Consider the following 27,175-nt stretch of genomic DNA (forward strand, 5'->3'; position numbering starts at 1 on the left):
AAGTGAGCTGACAATGCACATAGAAAACGAACAGTAGTCTCATACGACAAGTGGGAGCAAAAGTCTCTTCATAGTCAATGCCTTTTTGCTTTGCATAACCTTTTGCAACAAGTCTAGCCTTGTAGCGATCAATCTCACCATCTGGCTTACGTTTCAACTTGTAAACCCTCTTCATACCAATGGTCTTTTTGCCAGGAGGCAAGTCACATAAAGACCATGTTTCATTTTCTAGTGCATCATATTTTGATTGCATTGCAACCATCCACTTTTTTGAATTTTGTGCTTCATCAAAAGAAAGAGGTTCCTCTCATCACATAAACTAGAAACAACCGAAGCATAACAATTTGATGCATGGTGAGAATCTGAACGAGTACGACTAGACATAGGTGCATCTAATTTACTGTCACGCTAAGTGTGCACCAACCATTTTGGCATACCCCTATCCTCTTTATTCTCAGCCCTTTCCACATCAAGTGCATCTGCATCAATAATGTGTGGATGTGTAACTGTCACCAAATTGCTGACGTGTCAAGCCACTGAAGAACGGAGCCGACTTGCAGATGTTGGCCGAGGGGCCTAAACCCTAAGAGAAGCAACAAAAGCAACTGAAGAAGATCCAACCAACTTAAGGTTCCTGTCCCGATGGGGCCTAAAGTAAAATAGCCCACACACACACATACAAAAAGCGTAGAAGCTGATGACGTGGCATCTTGTCACGTGCACATGTAACCCTGTTCGCTTGTGGACAAGCTATCTCAGGTCTAGGGTTCAGGTCAGCCTAGGAAGTGTTTTGGCACCCTTGTGAGCCTTTGAGCAGGCTGTGTATGTTCAGGCACTTAGAGTAGTTGCATATCCTCTGATTGCACACCTAGTACCACCCAACATATACATTGTCCAAGCAGAAGGTCCAAATTCCGGCCAGTTTTGGGACATAACATTTTACAGGAAATTTGGCATTTTATTATTTAATTGCACCAATTTCAAGGGTCGTGGGTTGTAGGAGTGACTGCTCGACCGAGCTTGTAGCAGGTATATAAGCAGAGAGGGGGTGCCCATTTCCAGCAGAAGAAGTTCCAGCAACTTGCAGCGCACCTTCTCAGCAAAGACTGACAGAGAACCCTAGAGTTTTCAACCAACAAGATCAGCTTGGTGTTTTTTGTAGCAGATCAGCCCCAGCGTTTCCTGGCGTTTTCAGTTGCAGATTAGGCCTAGCGTTTTGCAGTTTCCCGGCGCCAGATCAGCGAAGTCAGTTAGCGTTTTCAGTTTTCAGCACTTAGCCTTTGCAGATTTAGCCCCTAGCTTCGTAGATCCCACCTACCCGTAGCAGATCCTTGCCGTACCGTCGAGTCAGCAAGCGTTTGCAGTTTCAGCCCGCTGTTTTCAGATTTCAGCATCTGCGTTTTCAGCGCATCGTCGTCGAGTTGTCGTCATCTCCATCCTCATCGACACAGTGTTAGTGTTGAGTAGGAAGTCAGCGTTTTCCAGATTTCAGCATTTCAGCCTAGCGTTTTCAGTTTTCAGCCCGTCCTTGTCATCGTCATCATTGTCGTCGAATGTCACGTGCATATGGCTCTATGTACCACGTGGACATGCTTCATGGACTTTCAGAGCCAGTTTTCCACCTATCCCTAGATAAGAGTGTCTAGATTCCTAGGAGGATTAGTACCGGCAATCTTGTGAGCCTGTTTGTAGGACTTGCATGTCTGAACGAGTCCATAGATTAGGTTTTTCAGTTTTGGACCCTCTTGCATAAATATACACGCGTTTTGACTTGTGATGTTGCACTACGGTGGGCATCTGACATGACGTGCATGTAGTTTTAGGTTAGAGGAACCCAATGAGCCATTCCCCACATCAATCGTATTCCTGGATCGGCAGATGTGCGACAGTTTCACCCAGAAACCGAGCTCTTGTCAAACTTATTAATAAATCATTTTGATGATTTATTTTATAAGAATTTGACAGAGGTTTTGCCCTACCTAAGCGGTAAGAGGTTTGTAACCTATAGAATTCACCTAAAAAAGGAGCAAGAGGCCTAGCGATTTCAGTCAAGTTGCAGCTTGTGCCAGAGTCTGCTAGCGTTTTTGCTCTAGATCAGCTCTAGCGTTTTTGGACCTGATCAGCTAGCGGTTGTGCATAACAGCCCTAGCACTTGCAAGTCCAGCAAATCAGCCCTAGCATTTTTAGATTTCAGCCTGTAACAAACTTGGACACTCCAAGTCAAGAATCAACCGCGACAGCACCAAATAACCACTTCAAAACAATTTACAGATCACAATAGATTTGCACTGGCCCGGCGGAGTTCCGTGCCTAGAGATATTGGCCCCAAAGATTGGCGCCCCTTTCGGTATTTCTTTTTGTATTAATCAATCATCAAAGTACAAGAGAGCGGTTAGGGTTTCACTCTCAGACTCTGCGTCCAGATGCCCTGAGAAGTGAGGCCCTCACCACTAATTTGAAGGTTACAAGGGATGCCCAAAAGCAGAGCCCCAAAAGCTTCAAATCAAAAGCAATTGCTCTCTCTCTCTCACAGAGAGTCAAAACATGAAAGCAAAAGCATTCTCTCTCTCTTTCTCATTTAAGTAGAGAAAAAGCGAACTTTGCGTCGCTCATCATTTTCCAAAAAAAAATAAAAAAAAATAAAAAAAAAAATTTAATAATCCGCCTCCGCGATTTCCGGAAATTAGGGTTTTTGGCAGAAATTAGGGTTTGCAGGAATTTTAGGGTTTCTGGCAGAAATTAGGGTTTCTGCTGTCCGCCACGTCATCACTTTGTGACATACCCCCCTCTTGAAAGCATTGTAATCGACCGCGATTACGCCTGCAAAACGGACAAAAGCCATAAACCGTCTTAGCAGACACTGACTGTTAGTACCTACGTACTAGGAACACACATCTAGCACATGTACAAAATCGACAGTCACATCACACGACATCACAGGACATCACCAGACATCACAGGACATCACATGACATTCAACATTCATTCGGATCTTAGACCATGATTTATCGGCAATGTAGCTAGCAATCACATCTAGGTCCAATCGGGACCTCATCGATGTCCGATTGACTAACCCCTATTGCAACCATGTCTATTCGAGATCAATCAGACCAAAATGCTACAGTCATTTCGGCTATCAGTTCCTGCACTCACAAGAAGTCAAGAACAAATCAGTATCATAATCAGGAATTCCATTTCATAAAGTCATCCAGCAGAATACTGTCAGTTCTCAGTATCCCTGAAGCTCAAAGAGACATCAGTGACTTTAGTATCAAAATCGAGGCATCTGTTGACAAAGGAGTGGAGTAACTCCCCTCTTGTGCATCCCACTGCACCAAATCTTCGGCCAAGCTGAATTCTGGGTTCCATTTGGAGTAGACTATGCTAAACCAAAAGCATCGAGGTAAAGTTTCACAATCTGAGGAGTATCTGCTAGGTCCTCCTCCTCCATCCACTTCGCATCAAGTGCAGGATAATTCTTGAACTTAACCAAGAACCGCCTTCGGACTTTACCCTTATTCTTCGTATCCCTATGTGCCAAAATCTGTTCAGGAACAAGGATCTCCTCGTTTTCTTCCACTTCGGGTTGCTCATCAGGCTCCCCATCATCACACACATCACCTTTAAAAGGTTTCAAGAGATTCACATGAAATGCATTGTGAATCCTCCAAGTATCTGGCAGTTTCAGTCGGAAGGAGACTTCATTTATCTTTTCAGTAATCTGGAAAGGGCCGTAGTATCGCATACTAAGCTTTGGAAAAAGCCTCTCCTTTCCCTTGTTCTTTCGTAGGCGTGCCTTCTCAAAACGTAAGAGCACCCAATCATCCTCCTTCAATTTCATGTCGTGACGATGGCGATCCGCTGCCTTTTTCTGTCGTTCTTGAGACTTCTGCAAAGTCTCGCGAACCTTGGTAAAAGCCGTATCCAGATCTCGCGTATATTCATCCGCTTCAAAGATCTTATCTTTCGTGCTCAGGAAGGGTGGAACCTTTGCAGCACCTTCAACAATCTCAAATGGCGCCTTCCCCGTCGACGAGTGTATCGTGTTATTGTAGGCAAATTCCACCAAAGGTAAATATCTTTCCCATTGAGTCTTCTGATCTGAGATATAAGACTTCAATAAATCTAGAACCACTGAATTGGCAATCTCGGATTGCCCATCAGTCTGCGGGTGGAACGATGACGAGAACTGCAACCGCGTGCCAATGTTCTCCCAAATTGCCTTCCAAAACAAACTCGTAAATCTGGGGTCTCTGTCGGAGACAATTGTCTCAGGCATGCCATGTAATCTGAAAATCTGGGCCACAAATAGTCTCGCTAAGTGATCCGGCTTGATTGTTTTCTTCACTGGAATGAAATGAGCCTGTTTGCTAAATCTGTCAATAACAGTCCAGATACCATCGTGACCACTCTGTGTTCTCGGGAGATCAAAAATGAAATCCATCGCTATACTTTCCCAGGGGCGGGTGGGTATGGGTAAAGGCTGTAACAATCCCTGTGCTTTATGCCTGTTAAACTTGACCTTCTGGCATACCAAGCAACTGCGCACAAACTCTTCCACATCTTTCTTGAGTCTCGGCCAAAAGAAATATCTCTCTACCCCTTTCATGGTGGTAGCAATGCCGCGGTGACCCGTAAAAGGTGGACAATGGCATTCAGTCATAACCTTTTCCCTCAACGGCTGTGTAACGCACAACATAGTCTTTTTCATCAAGTAGCCTTCCCGAAGGGAGTATCCAGCTACTATCTCCCCATCCCGTATCCGTGTGAAAATATCTGCAAAATCTGTATCTGTGGCATACTGATCGACCATATCGTCGAAGCTCCTATGATGTATCGCGGAAATAGCCAGAACCAACGGTTTCCGAGACAAAGCATCTGCCACCACATTCTTCTGTCCCTGCACATGGACACTCTGGAAGTGGAACTGTGACAAGATGTTCGCCCACCGCATCTGTTTTTCCGAAAGCTGCTTCTGTGACAAGAAGTAGCGCAAACTCTGATGGTCTGTAAAGACAGTAAAATCCGCTCCGAGTAGGTAATGCCGCCACTGAGTAAGAGCATGGATAACCGCCAAAAGCTCTTTCTCATAGATCTGTGCTGTCATCTCCGGCCTAGAGAACAAACGGCTCTCGTAAGCTATGAGATGGCCTTCTTGCATCAAGACCGCACCCAGACTACGACCACAAGCATCACAAAATACTTCAAATGACTTCTGCAAGTCCGGCAAAGTCAAAATAGGTCCCGTAGTCAATTTCTCTTTCAACGTCTGAAAGGTAGTCACCTCTGGGGGTCCCCACGAAAAAGGTACTCCTTTTTGTGTCAAGATATGCAAAGGGGAAGCAACCTCTGCAAACTTTCGTATGAACCGCCTGTAGTACGAACACAGTCCCAAGAAGCTTTTAACTTCATGGACATTCTTCAAGTCGGGCCAATTACGGATAGTCTCTATCTTGGCCGGATCCATTTGCACTCCTGCGGTTGACACAATGTGTCCCAAAAAGTGTATCTCTGGTAGGAAAAATTCACTTTTCTTTGCATTAATCACTAACTTGGGATCTCGTAATGATGATATCCACTCTTCAAGTCAATCCTACTAAAACATGAGGATCCCTGTAACTTGTCGAGTATATCATCGATCCTAGGAATCGGAAATCTGTTCTTGATGGTGATTTTGTTGAGAGCTCTATAATCGATGCACATTCTCCAAGATCCGTCTTTCTTCAAAACCAACAATACTGGAGAGCAATATGGTGAAGTACTAGGCTGGACAAGACCCTTTTGCAAGAGGTCTTTCACTTGTTTCATATTCTCTTCATTCTGTGCTCGGCTCACACGGTAGGGTGGCCGGTTCGGTGGTGTACTACCAGGTATCAGATCAATGGTATGATCTTGAGGACGAGCAGGTGGTAACTCTCCTGGCAGGCCTTCTGAGAAGCAATCGGCGTGAGAGTGTAGAAAATCTTGGCGTTCTTTATCAAGTTTAGACATATTTGTCCTATCATCATCACTCAACTCTTTTATAAAGATCGAGTAAACAAACAGACTGGATTTCATTAATTTTGAAATGGCGGAAGCCGATATAATAGGGACAAACTCGCCCTTCAGTTTAATATCAAGTACAATTGTTCTACCCTTTTCTGTAGTCAAAGTCGCTTTTCTCGCCCGATAATCGACCACGGCGTTGTTCTTGTGGTACCAGGGAATCCCAAAGAGAACATCACAACCCTCCAAAGGCATTATGAAGAAGTCCTCATGCCCCAAATACCCCTGACAATGCAACCGAAGTTTGCCAATGACAGGTGTAATGGCTACGTCCCTACCGGGTGCCGCTAGAACTGCCTCTGCAAGTGGTCCCATCCAATCGGGAGTAATCTCGAGCCGCGCTGCCAATTCCGGTGAAATGAAGTTGGCCTTGGCTCCTCCATCAAAGAAAATCAGGGCCTCTTGATCTTTCACTTTGCCCCAAGCTCGGCAAAGTTCTGTACTCTCATCCATGGTGTCGGGATCAGTACCCACACAATCTGGAACCAGTCCTGTTTTCATCTTGCCTTTTCGTACACGGTCCTCAGCTGCTCTCGAACTCTCAGGCCTTTCGTCGTCCTTGTCATTCTGTTCTTTCTGTGCCTTTTTAGGGCACTTCGCGGAGATATGTCCAGTTTCCCCGCATCCAAAGCACTTCCCCTCCCTGATGTAGCGAGTCCGCTCCTGAGGAGTAAGTCTTGGTCGTGCATCCTTTTTCTCTGGGTTGCTCTTTCTTTTTCTACTTTCATTCCCAGAAGTCTGTCCGGTTCGTTGTGTCGTGACCTCATCTGTGGGGTAGGTCAGACTGCCAGAGTGAATTGCAAAGCCCCGCTTCGCATGACTCATCAACTCCTGAATAGAAGCTGACTTCTGTTCCAAGCAGTGGTCTCGGATCTCTGTAGGTAGACCCAATGTAAACCGCTCAATGTGTTCTTTGAACGAGATCTTCTTGAATGAAGAGGCAGGTAGAAAAGAGTTCCAAAATCTTTCACAGTAAGAATTCACTGTATCGCTCTTGGTCATCCGGAGATGGTTCCAAGCAGCTCGTATATCTCGCTCAAACTCTTGAGTCAACCAAGAAGAAATAAAAAGCCTCTTGAATTTCAGCCATGTAATTGGCACAGTCTTGCTTAATAGAAGCGTGGACCACCAAGTGCGAGCATTCCCCTTAAAATAAGAGGCAGCTCTCTGAATCTTGGAGTGCTCTGAATAGCGTCCTCCCGTGAAAGCGATGTCAAACTGCTGTATAAAAGACAAAGCCTTTGAAGCATCGGAGTATCCCGAAAAAGTATCAAACTTAAGTGCTTGGCCACCTTCCTTAAACTCTCGGACTTTCTTGCTTTTATCTTCGAGAAAGTCATACTGGTTGGCTTTGTAAAAATTCCTCTTGTTTGCATAAAAGTTTCCGTTGTCAGAGTCTGAACTGTCCGTAGACGAGTCCTCTGTAGAAGTGTCACTCACTAGGCGAGACCTAGATTTCCTTGCCTTTTTGTTACCCTTTCCGAAGCGTTGTTTCTTGCTTCGCTTTTTGCTTTTCTTGTCTTCTTCGCTCGAGTCTGAAGAGCTAGAAGAACTGTCAGAAGAAGAAGAAGAACTGGGTAGGCCTTCAAACTTGACGCGCTTCTTCAGTTTCTTTGCTTTGTCGAATGTCGACTGATGACCCAAATATCCCGGGAAGTCAGTACCTTTGTTCTGCTTTTTGCCGTGCTTTTTGCCTTTCTTTTGCACGTCGAAAAGCTGAGCAATCCGTGCATCAACCACGTTCTCCAGTTCCTTCTCCGTATATTTCTTGGAGGCAGAAGGTTTCTTGAGAGCGGGTTTCGGGAGTGGTGTTGTGGTTCTCTGCCACTCCCTCTGTACCTCTTCCAAAGAGGTCTGGTTCATATATTTTGCCATCTTCGGGTCCTTGGCAAAATTGAGCATCATCTTTGTTGCATCACCAATCAATTGACGACGTTCCATCTCTCTTTGCTCCGCCTGAGTAGGCCGAGGCGGGCCATACTCTCTGTCTGAATCTTCGTTGTGATCCCAGCCCGCATCTCCAGATGCAGAGGGAGTCGACTGATCATTGCCTGAAGCCATAGGTGCTGCGGAAAAAAATTCGGGGATCAGATTTCCCGTAGAAGAGAAATCGGCCGTGCTCTGATACCACTGTAACAAACTTGGACACTCCAAGTCAAGAATCAACCGCGACAGCACCAAATAACCACTTCAAAACAATTTACAGATCACAATAGATTTGCACTGGCCCGGCGGAGTTCCGTGCCTAGAGATATTGGCCCCAAAGACTGGCGCCCCTTTCGGTATTTCTTTTTGTATTAATCAATCATCAAAGTACAAGAGAGCGGTTAGGGTTTCACTCTGAGACTCTGCGTCCAGATGCCCTGAGAAGTGAGGCCCTCACCACTAATTTAAAGGTTACAAGGGATGCCCAAAAGCAGAGCCCCAAAAGCTTCAAATCAAAAGCAATTGCTCTCTCTCTCTCTCTCTCTCTCTCTCTCTCTCTCTCTCTCACAGAGAGTCAAAACATGAAAGCAAAAGCATTCTCTCTCTCTTTCTCATTTAAGTAGAGAAAAAGCGAAATTTGCGTCGCTCATCATTTTCCGCGATTTTCGGAAATTAGGGTTTTTGGCAGAAATTAGGGTTTGCAGGAATTTTAGGGTTTCTGGCAGAAATTAGGGTTTCTGCTGTCCGCCACGTCATCACTTTGTGACACAGCCCCTTCCATGGCCGAAACCTACTCGGATCCGTCTTCGCTAGCATCCCATTGCGGTCCGGTACTTTTCGGCCATTCCGTCACTGTATCAAGCGCTTCCATTACTGGCCATCGTCAGCCTCATCATCATCTTCGTTTTCAGCCCTTCATTCCTCTCACATCAGGAGCGCAAAATCAGCCCTAGATCCACCCCTTGGTGGCCATCCGCAATCCCACATCGAGACGGATCCAAAGGTGCATCAAATATGTCCCGGAGGTGCTTCATCTTGAAGATTACTGAGACGATATTCCCCATTCGAGTCAGTAGAGTCTGCACTTGAGGTACTACATGTGTGTACATTCCATTTATGCAATCAAACGCAAATACCACATCGGCAACGGTGTGGGGGGCCCTTGAGAGGGTTGGTTGGGACCCATTCTCCTCCTCTCTCCCCCTCTACACTTCTCTACCTCTCTCTCTCACTCCCTCTCTTCAATAAAAATAAATGGAACCATCATTCATGCTAAAAGCAATCATCGACGCAAGGAAAGAAGTAAAATATTTGTGGAAGTGTAAAACCTAGATCTTCACCATTTCAATTTCGTTGCACGACAAAAGAAATACTGAAAGGGATGCCATCGTATGGGGCCATTGCAGTTTGGGAGTGCAACTCCGCCACAATCATTGTATGAGCCTATGCATCTCTTACATCCCAACAAGATTGCTTAGCCGTAGGCAAAACACCTCTAGCAGCAATAGGTTTGCTAGAATCTACAACATCCTCAATGGAGCCCGTATCCACAGAAGGCGGACGTACATCAATTCCCTACACAACATTCCAGACGTCGTTGAAACGAGAACATGCGTCACCCATTGGGTAGTTATCCCCATCCAATTTTTCCTCAGTAGCAAAGAGCTGTGTTTTTCTTAGCCACGGCGAGTGACTGCACCTAATGTGAAAACTACCTTGAAAAAAGAAAAAAAAAGTAGGACTAATATGTGCTATATAGCACAACCCGAAGAGGATTGTAAGAGATGTTTCTGCAAAGAATTACACTTATAGAAATTTTGCACAAAGGGACGAAATTGCCTATGCAGTACTGTTTGTAGTGGAAACAGAGGCCAAAATGAGCCCAAACGAAAAATTTGAGCACACCTAGCTCTATGACCTCCCCCGAAGTAGTGGTCGACCTTCTGACGCTTGCATAAGCTTGTAGAAATCTGGGAATGTGTCACAAAAATTGCTGACGTGTCAAGCCACTAAAGACATGACGGGTTGGGAATTCCAGACCCAACCCTAGCCAACTTGCAGATCCTGGCCGAGGGGCCTAAACCCTAAGAGAAGAAGTAGCAGAAGAAGTTTTACCAACTTGCAAAGTCTTTCCGAGTCGCCTATTTTAAAAGAAGAGTTCCCACCAACTTAAAGGGACCCCATTTCGATGGGGCCCAACGTCAATTAAAATAATGAGGACCTTCACATAAAAGTCTCTTTGCGTAAAAATTGATGACGCGGCAATTGTATGGACGTTCCGCGTTTTGCGCTGGTTGATGATGTGGCAGCTGTATAGGTTTCCGCAAATCGCGTTGATGAATTTTTGCTGTATCTTTTGGACCAAATGCTTTTGGGTTTAAGGCTTTTCATGTAAACTTCTTTTAGAGGGCCAAGGGCCTTCAAATAAGTGCCAAAAGCTCATTCTCTAGCATGCTTCCACTTGAAGATATAGAGGAGGGATTTCTGGCGTTGTACTGAGTTCAAGCAATATAAAGAAATACCGAAAGGGGCACTAGGGTTTGGGGCTAGTGCTCGCTTGGAGTGGAACTCCCACGCTCCGTGTCTAGTGTGTTGTGCATCTCTTTCAACTCAGATGTTATTTGAAGTGCTTAAAGTTGTTCAGTCTGTTCTTTTCGTCGGCATGTGGTGCCCTACCGTTACAACGTTGTGGAGGAGTACTGGTAACAGTACTAGAACGACGCGACCTGCTCTGATACCAATTGTTTAAACTAGAGTTGCAGAGATGCACACACAACTTGGAGAAGATGAAGAAGCTCAAGGTACATTACTGAGAGTGTATTGCGTAGTGCTCAAATAAAAAGATAAGTTAGCCCTAGAGTGATGGACGTATATAAAATGCACTTGGAAAATGTCACGGATGCTTGAGAGTCGGTCTTGTCGAGTTTCCTTTAAAAAAGTACTAAGAAGATCCTAAAACGTCTTGTCATGAATGCTTCAGAGTTGAGTTTCCTACAAGAAATCACTAAAAAGATCCTAGAAGAAATTATTGGAAGATTCTAGAAGATTGAAGAAAGTTCTAGAATGTTCTAAAAGATTCTAAAAGCATCTAGTAGATTCTAGAAGTATCAAGGAGAGTTAAAGTTCTAGAAGAATCTAGAAGGTTCTAGAGGGTTCTAGAAGCTTGAAGAAGAATCTAGAAGGTTGTAGAAAGTTCTAGAAGGTTAAGAAAGAACCTAGAAGGTTTTTAACCTCCTTAAGCTTGAAGAAAAACCTAGAAGATTCTTAATCTCGTTAAGCTTGAGGAAGAACCTAGAAGGTTCTTAACCTCCTTAAGCTCTAGTATAAATAGAGGTCTTGGGTTACAAGTCCCTTAGTCTTGCCAACACCAGTTGTGAGGCTCCTGCGAGGTAAGCCCTCTTCCAGCTCTTCTTGTTATCAAGTCTTGTTATCAAGTCTTGTTCTTGTAATCAAGTCTTTTCTTGTAAGTCGAGCTCTATAATCCAATTTTTTCAATCAAGTTCTTATAAGTATTAAGTCTTGTAATCAAGATTAAGTGTTGCAATCAAGTTTCAAGCTTTTGTATATTGTGAGCGCCTCCTCTCTCCCTCTCTTGTCTAGCTCGAGACACGCTCATAACAGTTTGGCAAGATTCCACTTCTTAATTTTGCCAAGATATGGAGTCTATATTTAAAGGTGCAGTATCCAACTTGCAAAAGTTGCAGCAACCAATCCAGGAGCTACATGCACAATTGAAAATAGAGCAACCACATTTGCCAAGTCTAGTTTTGCAAGACGTTCAACGCCGAGTCCAAGAACTACATAAAGCCACTATGTGCCAAAACCCACGCTTGAATTCGGCTAGTCCAGTGGGGCAAGTAGAGCAACCAGACTTGCTAGGTCCAGTGGTGCAAGAGCTTCAACCCCCACTATTGGGGAAGGAATGGGAAAGGTTTTCTTTGAGGATATTTACTGCTATCATGGGATTCCAGTGACATTGTAAGGACCACAGTTCATATCAAGCTTTTGGAAAGGCTTGTTTAAGCTTCAAGTAGTGAAGATTAGCCTCTCTTCATCTAATCATCCACATAGTGATGGACAAACAAAGGGGGTGAATCAAGTCTTAGAGCAGTATCCTCGATGCACAATCAACTATCATAAAGACAATTAGGTAGAATTACTGGCCCTGATCGAGTTTGCCTACAACAACACTATTCATGCTTTTACGCGACATACCCCATTCTTTGCCAATCATGGCTAGGACCCCAGATGGATGTCCACATGAATCACCAAGTGAAGAATCCAGTTGCCATAGATTTTTCCACACAGACAAAGCATTCATAAAGAATTGACAAAGAACATCAGAGAGGCTCAACTGAGGTATAAGAGTATTGTAGACAAACAACGAATACAACATCCACCATGCAAGATTGGGGATCAAGTGTGGCTTCTCTGCCATGACCTACGTTCATTTTGCCCTTTTCAAAAGCTAGATGATTAAAGACTTGGACCATTCAAGATAATTAGCCAAGTGAATCTAGTCACATATTATTTCCAATTCCCACAGTCTGTGCAGATTCATCGAGTTTTTCATGTTTCAGTGTTGGAGCCTGGGCGTTGGTCCAAAGTTCATGAGTACCATCAACAACATCTAGCAAGCCTTGCTCCCATATGAAGAAGCAAAACCGCTTCTTGTGAAACTCGTGGCTTGAGGAGGGGGTAATGTCAGGGATGCTTGAGAGTCGGTCTTATTGAGTTTCCTACAAGAAAGCAGATCCTAAAAAGGCCTCACGGAAACTTGAGAGTCGGTCTTCTTGAGTTTCCTACAAGAAATCACTAAAAAGATTCTAGAAAGTCCTCTGAGGTTCTAGAAGATTGAAGAAAGTTCTAGAAGGTTCTAAAAGATTCTAGAAGCATCTAGTAGATGCTAGAAGGTTCTAGAAGTATCAAGGAGAGTTCTAGAAAGAAGAATCTAGAAGGTCGTAGAAAGTTCTAGAAGCTTGAGGAAGAATCTAGAAGGTTCTTAACCTCCTTAAGCTCTAGTATAAATAGAGGTCTTGGGCTACAAGCCCCTCAATCTTGCCAACACCAGTTGTGAGGCTCCCTCGAGGTAAGCCCTCTTCCAGTTCTTGTCTTGTTATCAAGTCTTGTTCTTGTAATCAAGCCTTGTCTTGTAAGTCAAGCTCTATAATCCAAGTTTGGTAATTTATCTTAATCAAGTATTAAGTCTTGTAATCAAGATTAAGTGTTGCAATCAAGTTTCAAGCTCTTGTATATTGTGAGTGCCTCCTCTCTCGCTCTCTTCTCTAGCTCGAGACGCGCTTATAACAGAAAAAACCTCCTAGTGAGGAAAAAGGTGCCACGACGGTCCTAAGTGTGTTCACACCCCGCACGCAGTGATCACTCAAATGCGGGATGTCCTTGATCTCATCTGCCAGATGCTAGTAAAGATTGCCAAGATGATCATCACATGCATAAAAACCTTTGAAGACATAGAGGCCTCAGAGCACTCTTGGCAAGTATTCCTCGAAGGCACTCTGGGCGTCGCGTGGAACTTGGAGAAAGAGGTCCCCAACCGCAACATTATCTAGGGGATGTATGCCCGGGTCATGTTCTTGCCTTCGTACTACATGTAGACCTTCCAGGAGGTATTCATGATCGGGTTATTTGAAATGGACTCCACCATCTTCAACCGAATGACAAAAGACCTGCCGACATGCCACATTGCTGGTGTATGCAATCCAACAAAATGGTTATCCATTAGTTGCATTTTAAATCTCACCATAAATTGGAAACGACTTGTGTCCTTTTTATGATGTAAACATATATTTTCATATAATATAAGCATTTGCAAACACAGAATCCAACATGCTCCAAAACAATGCATGTCACTCTTACAAACCATGGATGCTTGTCTTCAAATTGGATCCTGAATTCAAAACCATGCTATCAAAAATATCACAATCTGCTTTGCATTTGTTGTACTGCATAGCAATTTTTGGGTATGTAACAAAAATCTTACCACTTTCAACTTGTCTTTGAACTTCACCTCTTCTTATACCATACGCATTTGAAGCAAAGCATATAGACTTCTTGTCCATCCAACTATATGTCAAAAGTCTCTAAGTTCCCATCAGATACAAAGTGTGATGAGCCTCTCTCACAACAATTGTTACCATATATATGTGGTAGTGATGTGTGTGAACACACTTAGTACCGCCGAGGCATTTTTTCCCTCACTAGGAGGTTTCTCCCCCCGTGCATTGTATATATGTCCATCACTCTAAGGCTAACTTATCTTTCCAATGCACACTAAGTAACACACTCTCAGTTGCGTGCCTTGAGCTTCCTTCGTCTTCTCTAAGCTGTGTGTTTTTTCCTGCAACCCTAATTCCAACAATTGGTATCAGAGTTGGTTGTGTCCTCTCGGGCTTAGTCACCAGCAACTCCAGCACAGGCTTGCCCACTTTCTCCGATTTTTGTGAGCTTTGGCGAGCGTTAGTAGGTCGACAAATACTTTGGGAGCGCTTGTTGAGCTTAGTCTGCTTAGATTTCTAATTCGGGCTCATTTCGGCCTCCATTTTCCCTACAGGCAGTATTGTGCAGGCTATTTCGTCATTTTGTGCAAAATTTTTGTCAGTGTCGCTATCTGTATAACAGGTTTGTCACGAGGACGCGGCAATCGCTAATTATTGTTACGAGGAAGTGGTAAGTGCTAACCTTAGTTGTTGGTTTCTTTCCAATGATTTTTATTTAATTTTTGGGACCCTCTTTTTGAAGTTGCAAATGACCGGACATTGTATGGCCAGTGTGAAACGGCCGGCAGCCGAGAGTTTCACCCGCAGACGGGAAGGCCATGTCGCCACAAGTTGGTCAGGTTGATCGACACTCGAATCCGAGCAGTAAAAGTATGTCTAGGCTCTACTCAAAATTTGAAGAGATAACTGGGCTACATTGCATTTTTGAATGTGGTCCTAGTGGTGATAGATGGTCATATGACCAATGGAAGTGCCATGGAAGCATCTCCTAAAATTTAGGGAACTGCTATTTTGGGCCATGAAATCTGTTCGCGTCATTAGCTTTGGAATGACAAGAGGAACATTTTATTACTCTCCCGCTAAGTCAACTGAGCAGCCGGTTCAAGTATTTTTAGATTGGAAGGTATAAAACGGGAAAACCATGCATGAGTACCATTTGGTATATTTTTGGGCACTTTCTAGCTTGAGAGAGAGAGAGGCATTGAAATTAAACGTGGGGCTGCATTCAGCCGTATATGGATTGTTGCAGATACCAAAGCTACTGTGTGCTTGCCTACCCTCTATGTACAGAGAAGTGCAAGAATTGAAGCCTTGCACAGCATTCACTGCTCTCTCTCCCCCCTCTGCGCAGTTATGTGATGCCCCACAAGAGGGCTTTTCATTTGACCTATGTATAGTTGTGTGTGTCACCAGCGTGTGACTACTATCTATCCTTTTTGTTGATTTCTTTCTTATTATCTATTTACTTTCACTTTTTGGAAACACCCCTCGGGAAATCTAACTGCCCTGCATTGCATAGCTAGTGTGGAACTGTCCAGAGGGAGTCCAGGCCTGAGGGCAAGAGAGCACTAAGGTTGGACAAGGACTATGGTTAGCCAAGTGGGGTCATTGACTAGCCAAAGTGGAATCCTTTGCTACAGAGGCTACATTTCAGTTCTGGATGTGGCCGCAGTGTACAAAGAGGGTCGGATGACCTAGAAAGATACAATGGCAGCATCTCCTAAAATTTAGGGAACTGCTATTTTGGGACCTGAAAATGTGTTGATGTCATTATCTCCGGAATGACAAGGGGAACATTTTCTTACTTTGCCGTGAAGTCAACTGGGCAACTGGTTGGGATATTTTTAGACGGCAACCCCGAAACGGGAAAATGCTTATAAATGTGCCCAGTGGCACCTTCTGGTGCACTTGCCTCATGCAACAAGAAGTGGCGCTGAATTTAGGAGGGGGAGAGCCTCATTTTCAGTTTTTGTCACAGGTTAAGAGCTATGGAGTGCTTGCTTTCCCTCTTATGCACAGTGCGGTGCCAGGAGTGATGCCCTGCACGCTACGCACTGCCCTCTCTCTCCCCTTTGGCAGTATGTTATGCCCCTCTAGTGGGCTCTTCATTTGACCAATGTACAGTTGTGTGGGTTCATGCGCGATTGCCGAGGCAAGAGCCTCTTGCACAGGTACTGGATTAGCTAGCGGCTAATTCCCCCGCAAGTACAGGTGAATTCGGAGAGGTTTCACGCTAGAAATCTCGTCCGATTCAAAGGGCAAGTAGCCCTACAGGTGCGGGAGCTCGAGGACTTGCTACGGATGCGACCGGCACGCGAAACGGAGCCCGAAACAGCAAATTACAGCCTGCTGTGTATTTTTGTAGGTTTAGGGTTTTGGCCCTAAACGGACCCTAATACCCCTAGGAGGTTCGGGGACGCAAGGGGACCGTTGTTCAGGCGATCTGGCGCATTTTCAGGGCTGAAAACAGAGAATTCAGCGTGCTGCAGATTCTCGCCAGGTTTTGCAAAGTGCCCGTATGCGTCGGGAAAGTCATTTAATGCGTGGGAATATTGACGTGAAGGGTTCTAGTACAGTTATGCTGCCGAAATCGGGCTGGAACAGTGGAAATTCAGCCGAGTTTGTGCGGGGCAGCTTGTAGGGAACCACAACGTTTATTCCCTCTTTTGAACAATAAAGAAATACCGAAAGGGGCGCCTAAGTTAGGGGCCAATCTGGTGTCCGTCTACTCATACAGGTGCAATCTAGCAGCCTGTATCCCTCTCCCCTTTGTGGTGTCTTGAAAGTACATGTAAAATAGACGACTAATAATGGGTGAAAGCTAAATCAAGGTTTGAAGTAAAGTCTACCGCCCTTTTTGGATTGAACAGGCCGGTTACAGTGTGGTCATAAGCTTTTGTCCTGAGGCAAGAGCCTCTTTGAGCATGAACAGGAGTAGCTAACTGCTACTCCAAAAGCAAGCACCGGTGAGGGTAATAACCTCCCCGTGCAAGTGCATTTTCAGCACTGGTTATGTGCTGTTTTTGGAATGTTTTTCAGCCATATGGATGCCAGAAGCATTGGAAACAGTGCCCCACTGTTAGAGGATAGTTATGGGGGTGTTTAGGACTGAAAATAGGTGAAAAACCAGTAATTACTGTTTTTGAGCTGAAAACAGAGGGTTTATGCCATTGGAAGTGAGTCCCGGCATGGGGGTTTGTTTAGAGCAAGTTTTGGAGCTGTTATGTGAGGGTTTATGCCATTGGAAGCAAGTCCTGGCATGGGGGTTTGTTTAGAGCAAGTTTTGGAGCCGTTATGTTGCCGAAATTTTGCTAGAATAGGTGCCATCTAGCTGGATACAGGTGAAGATCCCTAGGACTCAGCCTTGTAACTTTTTATACTCTTAAAGAACAAAGAAATAACGAAAGGGGCGCCAGTCTTTGGGGCCAACAGGTTGTTGGCGTATGCTTGGAGCGCTCCAGCTTCCAAGCTGTGTGTGCTGAAGTGTCAATTCCTGTTTTACAGGTTTGATCTGCAAAGTTTTTCTGTGTTTTAAATTTTTTATAAAGTTTCGGGTGAAAGCCAAAGTCTACCGCCCTACGGGCTGGTTTCATGGTTCCGTCGCCGAGACAGAATCACTTTTTCCTCAAGAAGTGAGCCTCGATTGGTTTTTGGTGAAGATACAGAGTACAATAACGTGGGATTACACTATGGCTGACAAAGGGAAAGGCATTATGGAAGAAGGTTCCTCTTCAGGCAATTCCTTTAGTGTCATGGTGGATGACATTGTTAATGGAAGAACCGGCACCCTGTCAGGAGGACGTGGCAACTATTAACTATGTCACGAGGACGTGGTAACTGCTAACTTTAGTTGTTGGTTTCTTTCCAATGATTTTTGTTTAATTTTTGAGACCCTCTTTTTGAAGTTGCAGATGGTCGGACATTGTATGGTCAATGTGAACGGTAGTTTTACCCGCAAACGGGAAGTTGGTCGACATTGGAACTCGTATAGTAAAAGGATGTCTAGGCTCAATTCAAGATCATGTAGGTCCCCCCGTCGCACTTATGGTGGATACTAGGAAGTGAACTCAATAAAGGCAGCCAAGGTGGGGTCACCAAAGGAAACTATCCGACAGCTAGGCTACATTGCATTTTTGGATGCGGTCCCAGTGGGGATAGATGGTCAGATGACCAGTGGGAGTCCAACGGAAGCATCCCCTAAAATTTAGGGAACTGCTATTTTGGACCATGAAATCTATTCGCGTCATTACCTCCGGAATGACAAGGGGAACATTTTAGAACTCTACTGCAAAGTCAACTAGGCAACCAGTCGGGAGATTTTTAAGCGAGAAGCCGAAAGCGGAAAATTGCTTGTAAACGTGCCAAGTGACACATTTTCATGAACTTTCCTCATGCAGCAAGAGGTAGCGCTGAATTTCTAGCTGGGAGAGCTCATTTGCAAGTTTTTGTCACAGGATAAGAGCTAGTGACTGCAAGCTTTCCCTCTCATGTACAGTGTTGTGCAAGAAGTCATGTCCTGCACACCTTACAATGCTCTCTCTCTCTCTCCCCTACGTGCAGTAATGTGATGCCCCTCAAGAGGGCTCTTTATTTGACTCATGTACAATTGTGTGGTCATATGCGTTTTTGCTGAGGCAAGAGCCTCTCTGAGCAGGAATAAGAGTAGCTAATTGGTGCTCCAAAAGCAGGCACCGGCGAGGGTGATAACCTCACCGTACAGGTGCGTTTCAGTGCTTGTTCTGCGCTGAATTTGGACTGTTTTTCAGCCATATGGATGCCATAACCATGGGGAACAGTGCCCCACTGTTAGAGGCCAGTTCAAGGACTGTCTAGGGCTGAAAACATGGCAAAAACCAGTAAATACAGCGTGCTGAATTTACTGTTTTTTGGGCAGAAAACAGAGGGTTTATGTCAATGGAAGTGAGTTCCAGCAAGGGAATTGGTTTCGGGCAAGTTTTGGGGTGGTTATGCTCTTGAAATTTTGCCAGAATAGGTGGTATCTAGTTGGATACAGGTAAAAGATTCCTAGGACTCTTCCTTGTAATTTACCCTTTTAAAGATTAAAGAAATACTGAAAGGGGCGCCAATTTTGGGGCCTATAGGTTGTCGGCGTCTGCTCGAAGCATTCTAGCTTCCGAGCCGTGTCTGTGCTTTAAGTGTTAACTCCCGTCGCAGGTTACCTTTGCAAAGTTCTCTCCGTGTGTGAAAATCCAAAGTAAAGTAAAGAATTTCGGGTGAAAGCCATAGCCTACCGCTCTACGGACCGGTTTCAAGGTTTCGTTGCCGGGATAGAATCACTTTTTCCTCAAGAAGGGAGCCTTGGTTGTTTTGGGTAAAGACATAGAGTACAGGAATGCGGGATTACACTATGGCCGACAAAGGGAAAGGCATTATGGAAGGGGGTTCCTCTCCGCAGGACAGGCAGGAAATTCCTATGGTGTTTGAGGTTGGCGAGAGTTCACGGCCACCCTGTTAGTACCTCTTCCCAATGTGAATGTTCCTTCAATGCAGGGCTTTATGACTGGGCAACTTGAGTATGATGCGTTCAGGACTTAGTTAGTTGCCGCGGTGGATGTGTTTTTGCAACTGGTGCAGAACCCAAGGTTTATGGAGTTCTTGCAAGCGCCACCCGTGCCACAGCAAATAAGGCAACCTACATCGCGAACAGAGCCTGTTGAGGCTCAAGCCCAAGTACTTCATGCGTCCCAGCAGGATAGGGAGCACTCTCATGTTGCGGAGTTAGGGGCTCCAAAACAGGGTCCTTCCGTCCTTGAACATGTGGTTAGGTCGCCTATTTTACAGGCTTTACCAGTTCAGCCCGCCACCTTTCAGAGCTCGCATGCTGCCATGGAATTGGTTACCAGGCAATGTATCCAGTTTTTCCACCACCCACAGTACATCCTGGGTATTTCGGGGGTGGATCTGTGTTCCAGAGTATGGCTGGTTAATAACCAGCCGTACATGCCAGGAACAATGTTTGGGGGTATGCAAGGCATGATGCCAAACCCCATGTATGGTAGCATCGGCATGCAGCAAGGTTTTCAGAGCAACCAGGGCCAGTTTGGGGTACCACAGGGTAATTTTGGCATGGCTGGTTTTTCTGGACAGCAGCCAGATATGGCACCTATGACGCAAAATGTTATTGGCCAAGATGCGCCGATGATTCCTACTACAGTGCCCATGTTGCAGACAATTCCTTATGACAATTTGGGGGCACTGGAAAAGCTAAAAGCTTACAAAGAAGGTGGTGCAACTGTAAAGTTTAGCACTTTCAGCGGCTTCGAGGATAAGGCAAAGGCTCTCACTTTCCTCCAGCAGTTTGATACAACTTATGCATGAGGGAATTTTACAGAGATCTCTAAGGTCAGGAAAGCTGCCACTTTCTTGAAAGACAATGCGCTTACATGGTGGACGACATTGTTAATGCAAGGACAGGCACCTGCCACATGGGTCTACTTCAAGCAAATGTTTGCATCTGCTTGGCTGTCAAATGGATTTGAAGTCGACGTCATGACAGATTGGCACCATCTTACTTCGGCTACTTGCAAGAGCTTGCTGGAGTACAATCAGAGGTTTTGTAAAGCGTTACTCTCAGTAATCTCCTACAGATTTGTGCCATTGACAGAGCAGATAGAGAAGTATTGTTGTGGGTTGCCTAAAGGGCTTCAGGACTACTATGCCAAGAACAGAGTGGCTACCCTCACCCAGCTCATGGAAGTTGCTAACACTGGTCTTGCCTTGTTGAAAGGAGAGGACAGTGGGTTTCCGAGCAACGAAAAAGGAGGGCAGCAGAAGAAAAATTCAGCGAAGAAGCCCTTTGTGAAAAAGGCTCCTGAAGCATCACAGCGGTCAGAAAAGGTCAACAAGGATAAGGACTCAGCCGGGACTTCTGGAGTGGAGGCAAAGAAACAGAAAAAGAAGCCTTTTGTGCGTAAGTCGCTAGAGGAAAAGAAGGTCTTAATGGCTGAAAATAAATGCTTTATATGCGAGCAGCCTGGTCACTTTGCTACAAATTGTCCACAAAGATAAAGACCATCTGACTCAGATGATAAAGAGGACCAAAAAGGCAAGAAGCCTAAACCCACGGCAGGTTTGGTGCCAGATATGGTGGGTGACAGGCCCAGTACAGATGCCAACGAGTTATGTAGAGCATGGGGTAAAGTTAGAGATCAGACGGCACTCACTTCTTTGATCCAAGTTCCAAAGCAAAGTTTATCTCACCAGAGTTAGCTATGAAGCTGGGCATCAGAGCTGAAGAGATGGGGTACATGGCAAAGGCAGGGTTGGCATGTCCTGGCCACTCAGAACGTGTTACTCCCATTATTGGAAAGCTGCGTCTGCATATTTAGTCATATGTAGATACAAAAGAATTTTATATCATGCCATTGGAAGGGTGTGATGCGCTACTTGGAATTCCGTGGATGTTCAGAGTACATGGTGTGTTGGATGCCTTCTACAAGACGATCACCCTTCAGCATAGAGGCAAAACCCATGTTTTGGATGTAAAGCTCAAAGGGGAGTCTGTCCCTATTGTATCTGCTTCGGCTATCACTTCTGCTATAAAGAATCATCTTTTTGTGTACTTGATTTTTTCACGTGATGTCTCAGATAATTGTCAATCAAATTTATTTGTATTAGATAAAGAAATGTCAGTATTTTTGCGAGAGTTTAGTGACTGTTTTTCTGATTCATTATTGTCGCTATTGCTGCCAGAGAGACCTGAGGACCATCGGATAGATTTGGTGCCAGGGTGTAGCCCACCAAATAGACCTCCCTACAGGGTTAGCGCGGCGCAGGAAAAAGAGATTATGGGCGAGGTTGAGGAGTTATTAGAGAAGGGGCTGATCCAACCTAGTTCTTCACCCTTTTGCTCCCCAGTGCTCCTAGTACAGAAAAAGGATGGTTCATGGCGCATGTGTATTGATTACCGTGCGTTGAATAAGAATACCATCAAGAATAGGTTTCCTATTCCTGCTGCAATTTTTCAGTAGGATAGACCTTAAGAGTGTGTATTGTCAGATTCGTATAAGGCCAGAGGATGTGCACAAGACTGCGTTCAGAACGACATTTGGTCTTTATGAGTTCCTAGTGATGCCGTTTGGTCTAACAAATGCTTCTACCACGTTCAACAGGATGATGGACCGGATTTTCCGCTCGCATCAACAATTTGTTGGGTCATTGACATGATAGTTTATTCGAAGAATGAAGAGGAGCATAGGCGTCACTCGACTATTGTGTTTGAAGAGCTGCACAACACAGGTTACTTGTCAATCCTAAAGTGAATTCTTCTTGGAAGAGATCCACTTTCTTGGCCACATAGTGTCAAAGGATGGTGTCAGAATGGATCTCGCAAAGGTCGAAGCTATTAAGACATGCCCAGACTTGAAGACTGTGCACGATGTCAGAAGCTTCTTGGGATTGTGTTCCTACTATAGAAGGTTTATCAGGAATTTTGCAGAGATAGCATCACCTCTTCACGCTTTGCAAAAGAAAGAGGTCACTTTCAGATGGACCCAAAAAGGGATTTCAGTTTTTAGTCTCTTTAAGGAAAAGTTGACTTCAGATCGAGTAATTGTTTTGCCAGATCTCAAGAAGTCATTTGTGGTCTAGAGCCTCAAAGCAGTGCTAATGCAAGATGGACGGGTAGTAGCTTATGAAAGCTGAATTTTGCAAGGGCCAGAGAAGACTATGCAAGTCTATGAGAAAGAGCTCTTGGCTGTGATTCGTGCACTTTCTACTTGGAAGCACTTTGTGCAAGTGCATGATTTGAAGTGGTCAAATGCATGTAAGCATAGAGTTAGTGTCTAGCAAGCTATTCTATGTCTGGCGTCTGTTTTGCAAGCGTAATCGAGGGCAATTACTCTTCTTTTTTTTGGGGGGGGTGGGGGGGGGGGGGGTGTTATGTCACAAAAGTGATGATGTTGCAGAATAGCCTGTCGGTCAGAGATGAGATTGCAGATGGTGACATGGCTCACCCGTACGACGTGAAAAATTGGAGGGCTTCTGGTGCTACTTTCAACAGTGCTTTTAGAAGGGCACCATCTTTTGTGTCTCATGCGTTTGGGCTTGGAGCCTTTATGAGGCGGCCTTGGGGGCACTTAAATAGATCAGCTTGGTAGCATTGATCATGAAGCGACTTTGCGGCGATCGTACTCTGTGGTTATCAATATAAAACGTGTACCAGAAGGGACGTCGGAGTTGGGGCCAATGCGTTTGGAAGCAGAACTCCACCGCTCGACTGCTTTGAGTTTTGAAGTGTTGCCTTAAAGTTTCTGTTTTGTTGGTGTGTTGTAAGATTACCGTCTTGTCAGTGCCAAGTCAGCTACACCACTGGGTGTTAATTTTGTTTGTAGATTGGAAGATTTTCTCCCCCAAACATGTCTTCAAATTGTCAATGTTCTTTGTTGTTGCCATTTTGTTGTTGTTGTCCATGTAGACCGGGTGCCATGTTGTTGTGAGGTTTCCGTCTTGTCAGTGCCAAGTTAGTTACACCGGGTGTTAATTTTGTTTGTAGATTTGGAGGATTTTCTCCCCCGAACATGTCTTCAAATTGTCCTTGTTCTTTTCTGTTGCCATGTTGGTGTACTTTGCTTGATCTTTATTATTTGCCTTATGTTTTTTATTGTTGTTGTTTGGTTGTTTTTTGTTCTCCTTGTTTCATGCTATTTATTCTGGAGTCAGTGGTGGTATCATATCCCGTAATGCCAGGATAGGCCTGCGATATTTATCAGTTGCGCACATGTTGGTAGCCTTTTGAAAGGTCTTACCACCACCAGGATGGCATTGTCCAATCCTTTCACAAATGGCATGAATGGGAGGTTATCACAAAAGATAAACGCATACAATCGTTTTAAGTGCACAAGTGTAAGGCATGGTGTAACTCCTCCAGAAGTGAGAAATGTGAAATACATAACTACAAAAAATAATTCATATGGCATATAGGAAGCTTGAAGCTTGGATCATTTTACAGTGTCAAGAGTGACTTTGAAAAGAGTGTGTTGGTTTGATGTGAAAGGCCTTTTTAGAAAACCTCCTGTGTGTGTGAAGGGCCACCAAGAAGTTAATTATTCCAAGCCCAATTTCCAAAACAAACTTATGTAAAAAGTCTTGCTGGAATTAAGACCCGAGATGCCAGAATTTTCTATGCTTAAAAGAAGAATGCATGTTCCACAAAAGCAACCTGGGCAAATTGAAGGATTTGAAGGAGCATAAAGAAAGAATCAGCTAGGGTAAAGGGGCCAATAAGGGGACGGGGTCCAGTTTTAAGACAAAGAATATGTACTGGCTGGTGTCAATGCTAAGACACCGTGGTATGACTTTTTGGATGGTTAGCTTGACGTGCTATTTTCTGATTGGCAGGATCTTGGGTTCATGTCTGGCCCAGGGTGGTTTTCAAAATGGTCCTGCTTTGGTTTTTTAACCCACCCCTGGTTTTTTTGGCTCAAGGCCTCTGGCTTTTGCTGCAGCAAACCCTCCTCCCAAGCTTCAAAACGTCTAGAATTATGCATCACACAGCCTGAGCGCCCCCATCTCCTTAGCTGTCTTAAATATGGCCCCTTTGCCCTAGTATCTCTCTTCTTCTTATGCTTTTATTTTTCTCTTATTGTCCCAGCAATACCAAAATTCAAATAATGCAACAGGAATCTGTTTGAAGAGTTTCAGTGTGGGAATTAGTATTTGTTCTCGTTTGAAGAGTCAGAGGCGGTGACGTGTAGTGTTGGATGGATTTTGAATTGTAAAAAACTGTTTACATATAAAGAAAAATTGAAACTATTAAGGTTATGTTTTTTTCAAATGCATTTGCTAGAAAGCTTGTGTGTTAGATAAAATATATGTTTGTCTAAACTCGTTGGACAACCTGTAACTGTTTGGACAAGAAGTAAAATACATTTTTCTGTTAATTGTCGTGGTCTTTCTCTGCCTCAATGGGTAACCCTTGGTTTGTTCCTTTTGGGAATATTAACTTTAGCATTACACACTTTTGTTTTGCCTCTTTAGTTGCTTATGGTGATATGATTTCGGTCCAATTAGGTGTTTGAAAACGCTTCCAGAAATTGTGAGCAAAATGCCGTTGACTGCAAGGTAAACATTAATTTCTAATTATATTTGTTTTGTGTGATGTAAGCCTTGTTTGATCCTGTCCATGTAGCGTGGAGACAATATTTTAAAATGTGCATTGGATCTCAGATTCTTGGTTTAACATGGGGTGATTGGGATTCAAGCACCCTGGATATAAAGCCGGACATAGTGCTCGGGGCTGATGTACTTTACAACGCATCAGGTTGGTTATGTTACATATGTCCTATGTTTCTAGTTTTGTGTGTGCATTTTTAATTGCCGCATGGGCTGCATAGATTGAACTCGGAGCTAAATGTTTCTAGTTTTGTGTATTTCAATTGCCACATGGTCTGCATGGATTGAAATTGGAGTTAAACTTTGCATGTTTCAGTTGCACCCACACTAATTACTCAACCCAGATTGTGGAATTATGAGGTGACAGATTTTGATGATCTCTTTGCGACGGTAGCATCTCTGCTTCAGAAGAAGCCAGAGGCTGTTTTCATTACTGCGTATGAGCCTCGGAGGTAAAATCTTGGTTCTGATTCCCCTACTTGCTGTACTCTAGGAAAAAAATCATGAATAAGCTAGATTCCTATAGACTAAGGTCTAAGGAAGCTAAAGAATGAGATGAAAGGAATGAAAATGAAAACACAGGTCATAGGCACCTTTTGTAGCTACTGTATTAAACTTTTGACCTTCCCATTCTCTCTCTCTCTCTCTCTCTCTCTCTCTCTCTCTCTCTCTCTCTCGTTCAAAGGTTCTTTCACCCTAATATCGAAACTTGTTTGATTGGATTATTTCGTTTTCCATTTTGGAGGCCCTACTAAAATTAAAGGATTTAGAACTTGGATGACCATCGATCTAGATGTAGTTAGTTCCCTTGCGGATGGACTTTAAGGTTGTCCGGTGGCCTTCGGGATTCTGCCACCTACGAAGTTTCGCGTATTCCTTTACCGCGCAGTGGCTTGCAGGGGTTTTGCCACCTGTGCAATCTACTGAAATAAAATGGCACAGGATGATGCTTCAGAGGAAACTTTTGATGTTTTATTCACAGTTACAGCATTTGTATTTTTTGTATTGTTGTTAATGAGCATGCTTTGTTTTTTTGCTCAATCCAGTACTCTTGCTCACTCTGTAAAACTAACACCGCCCACTTTCTTTTCTTTGCTTTGGAAGCGGTCATCGGTCCATCGAGTTTTTGATGGTGAAATGGAAGCTGCAATGCATCAAGCTTCTCGATGCACATGAGATATTGCCTCCAGAGAAGCTTTCACTTATTTCAAGTTCGATCGAGATTGTAGAAATAAAGACCCTTTAGGATCTATGTCGATTTGAATATGGGATATTTGCATGGGAGGGGCCATCTCAAGAGCATTGTTCGGAACAAAACACACTAAAACCATTCTTTTTGCAATTCCAATGGTGTTTCCAGGATTATTGAATGGTGCCAAGGAAATCATAATGAAGGGGCTTTGCCACCATACCTTGCATTCCTTTGTTTGATGAAAAGTAGGTAGTTTGGTTTGTGTAACTTTTGGCTCTATTCAGATTCAGTTTGGTTTGTGGAAAATTAACTTGCAAGTTTGTCCACACAAGGTTATCTATCATTAACAAAAATTGCAACCCTTATCACAAAAACTCTTATCATTAACAGACACCATCTCGTAACTGGACAACTCCCTGTGAACATGGGCACAAAAAAGCATGGCTTAATCCTTGCCTTGAAGGCTGTGCCAACAAACCATAGATGCAACTATTAAAGCATCTAGTGCACTCTCTTGATGAGACACAAGTTAGTGGCCTATGCTATATTTTGTGAACTCTTTCATTATTTGCATTAGGATAGGGGTTTGGAAAACTGAAAAAATCTTGACTCAGTAATGAGCTCAAGAATGATGCTTTTAAGCACTACAAGAGATGCTTAACTACCTGTGCATGGTTATTTAGAGTGTATCACTATTGTGGCATGGTTCTTTAAAGCAATGCAAATATAAATGCTTGACTGTATATGCAAGGTGATTTAGACCACTCCTTTAGCATGTTGCTTTAAGGTAGTGAATGATTGCTTTACTCATTGTACGTGGTGATTCTGAGCATATTACTAATCTAGCATGATATTTTAGGGC

At 44.1% G+C, this 27,175-nt stretch overlaps 1 protein-coding gene across 2 annotated transcripts in view; it reads left to right on the forward strand.

Moving 5' to 3' along the window:
* Positions 1-26,530, forward strand: part of LOC147450178 (Putative methyltransferase family protein) — a 69,596-nt gene extending 43,066 nt beyond the window's left edge. The window contains exons 4-7 of one of the 2 annotated variants that reach the window (XM_086520669.1): positions 25,020-25,070; positions 25,176-25,269; positions 25,438-25,573; positions 26,226-26,530. In XM_086520669.1, coding sequence (XP_086376795.1) covers positions 25,020-25,070; positions 25,176-25,269; positions 25,438-25,573; positions 26,226-26,367 — 423 coding nt within the window. In that variant the 3' untranslated portion in view covers positions 26,368-26,530. The remainder of the gene's footprint in view (positions 1-25,019; positions 25,071-25,175; positions 25,270-25,437; positions 25,574-26,225) is intronic. The other variant, XM_086520670.1, reaches the window with a different exon arrangement.
* The last annotated feature ends 645 nt before the right edge of the window (positions 26,531-27,175 follow it).

This window comes from Adiantum capillus-veneris, chromosome 9 (assembly GCF_014529385.1).
Source record: "Adiantum capillus-veneris isolate H3 chromosome 9, ASM1452938v2, whole genome shotgun sequence".
Taxonomy (NCBI): Eukaryota; Viridiplantae; Streptophyta; class Polypodiopsida; order Polypodiales; family Pteridaceae; genus Adiantum; species Adiantum capillus-veneris.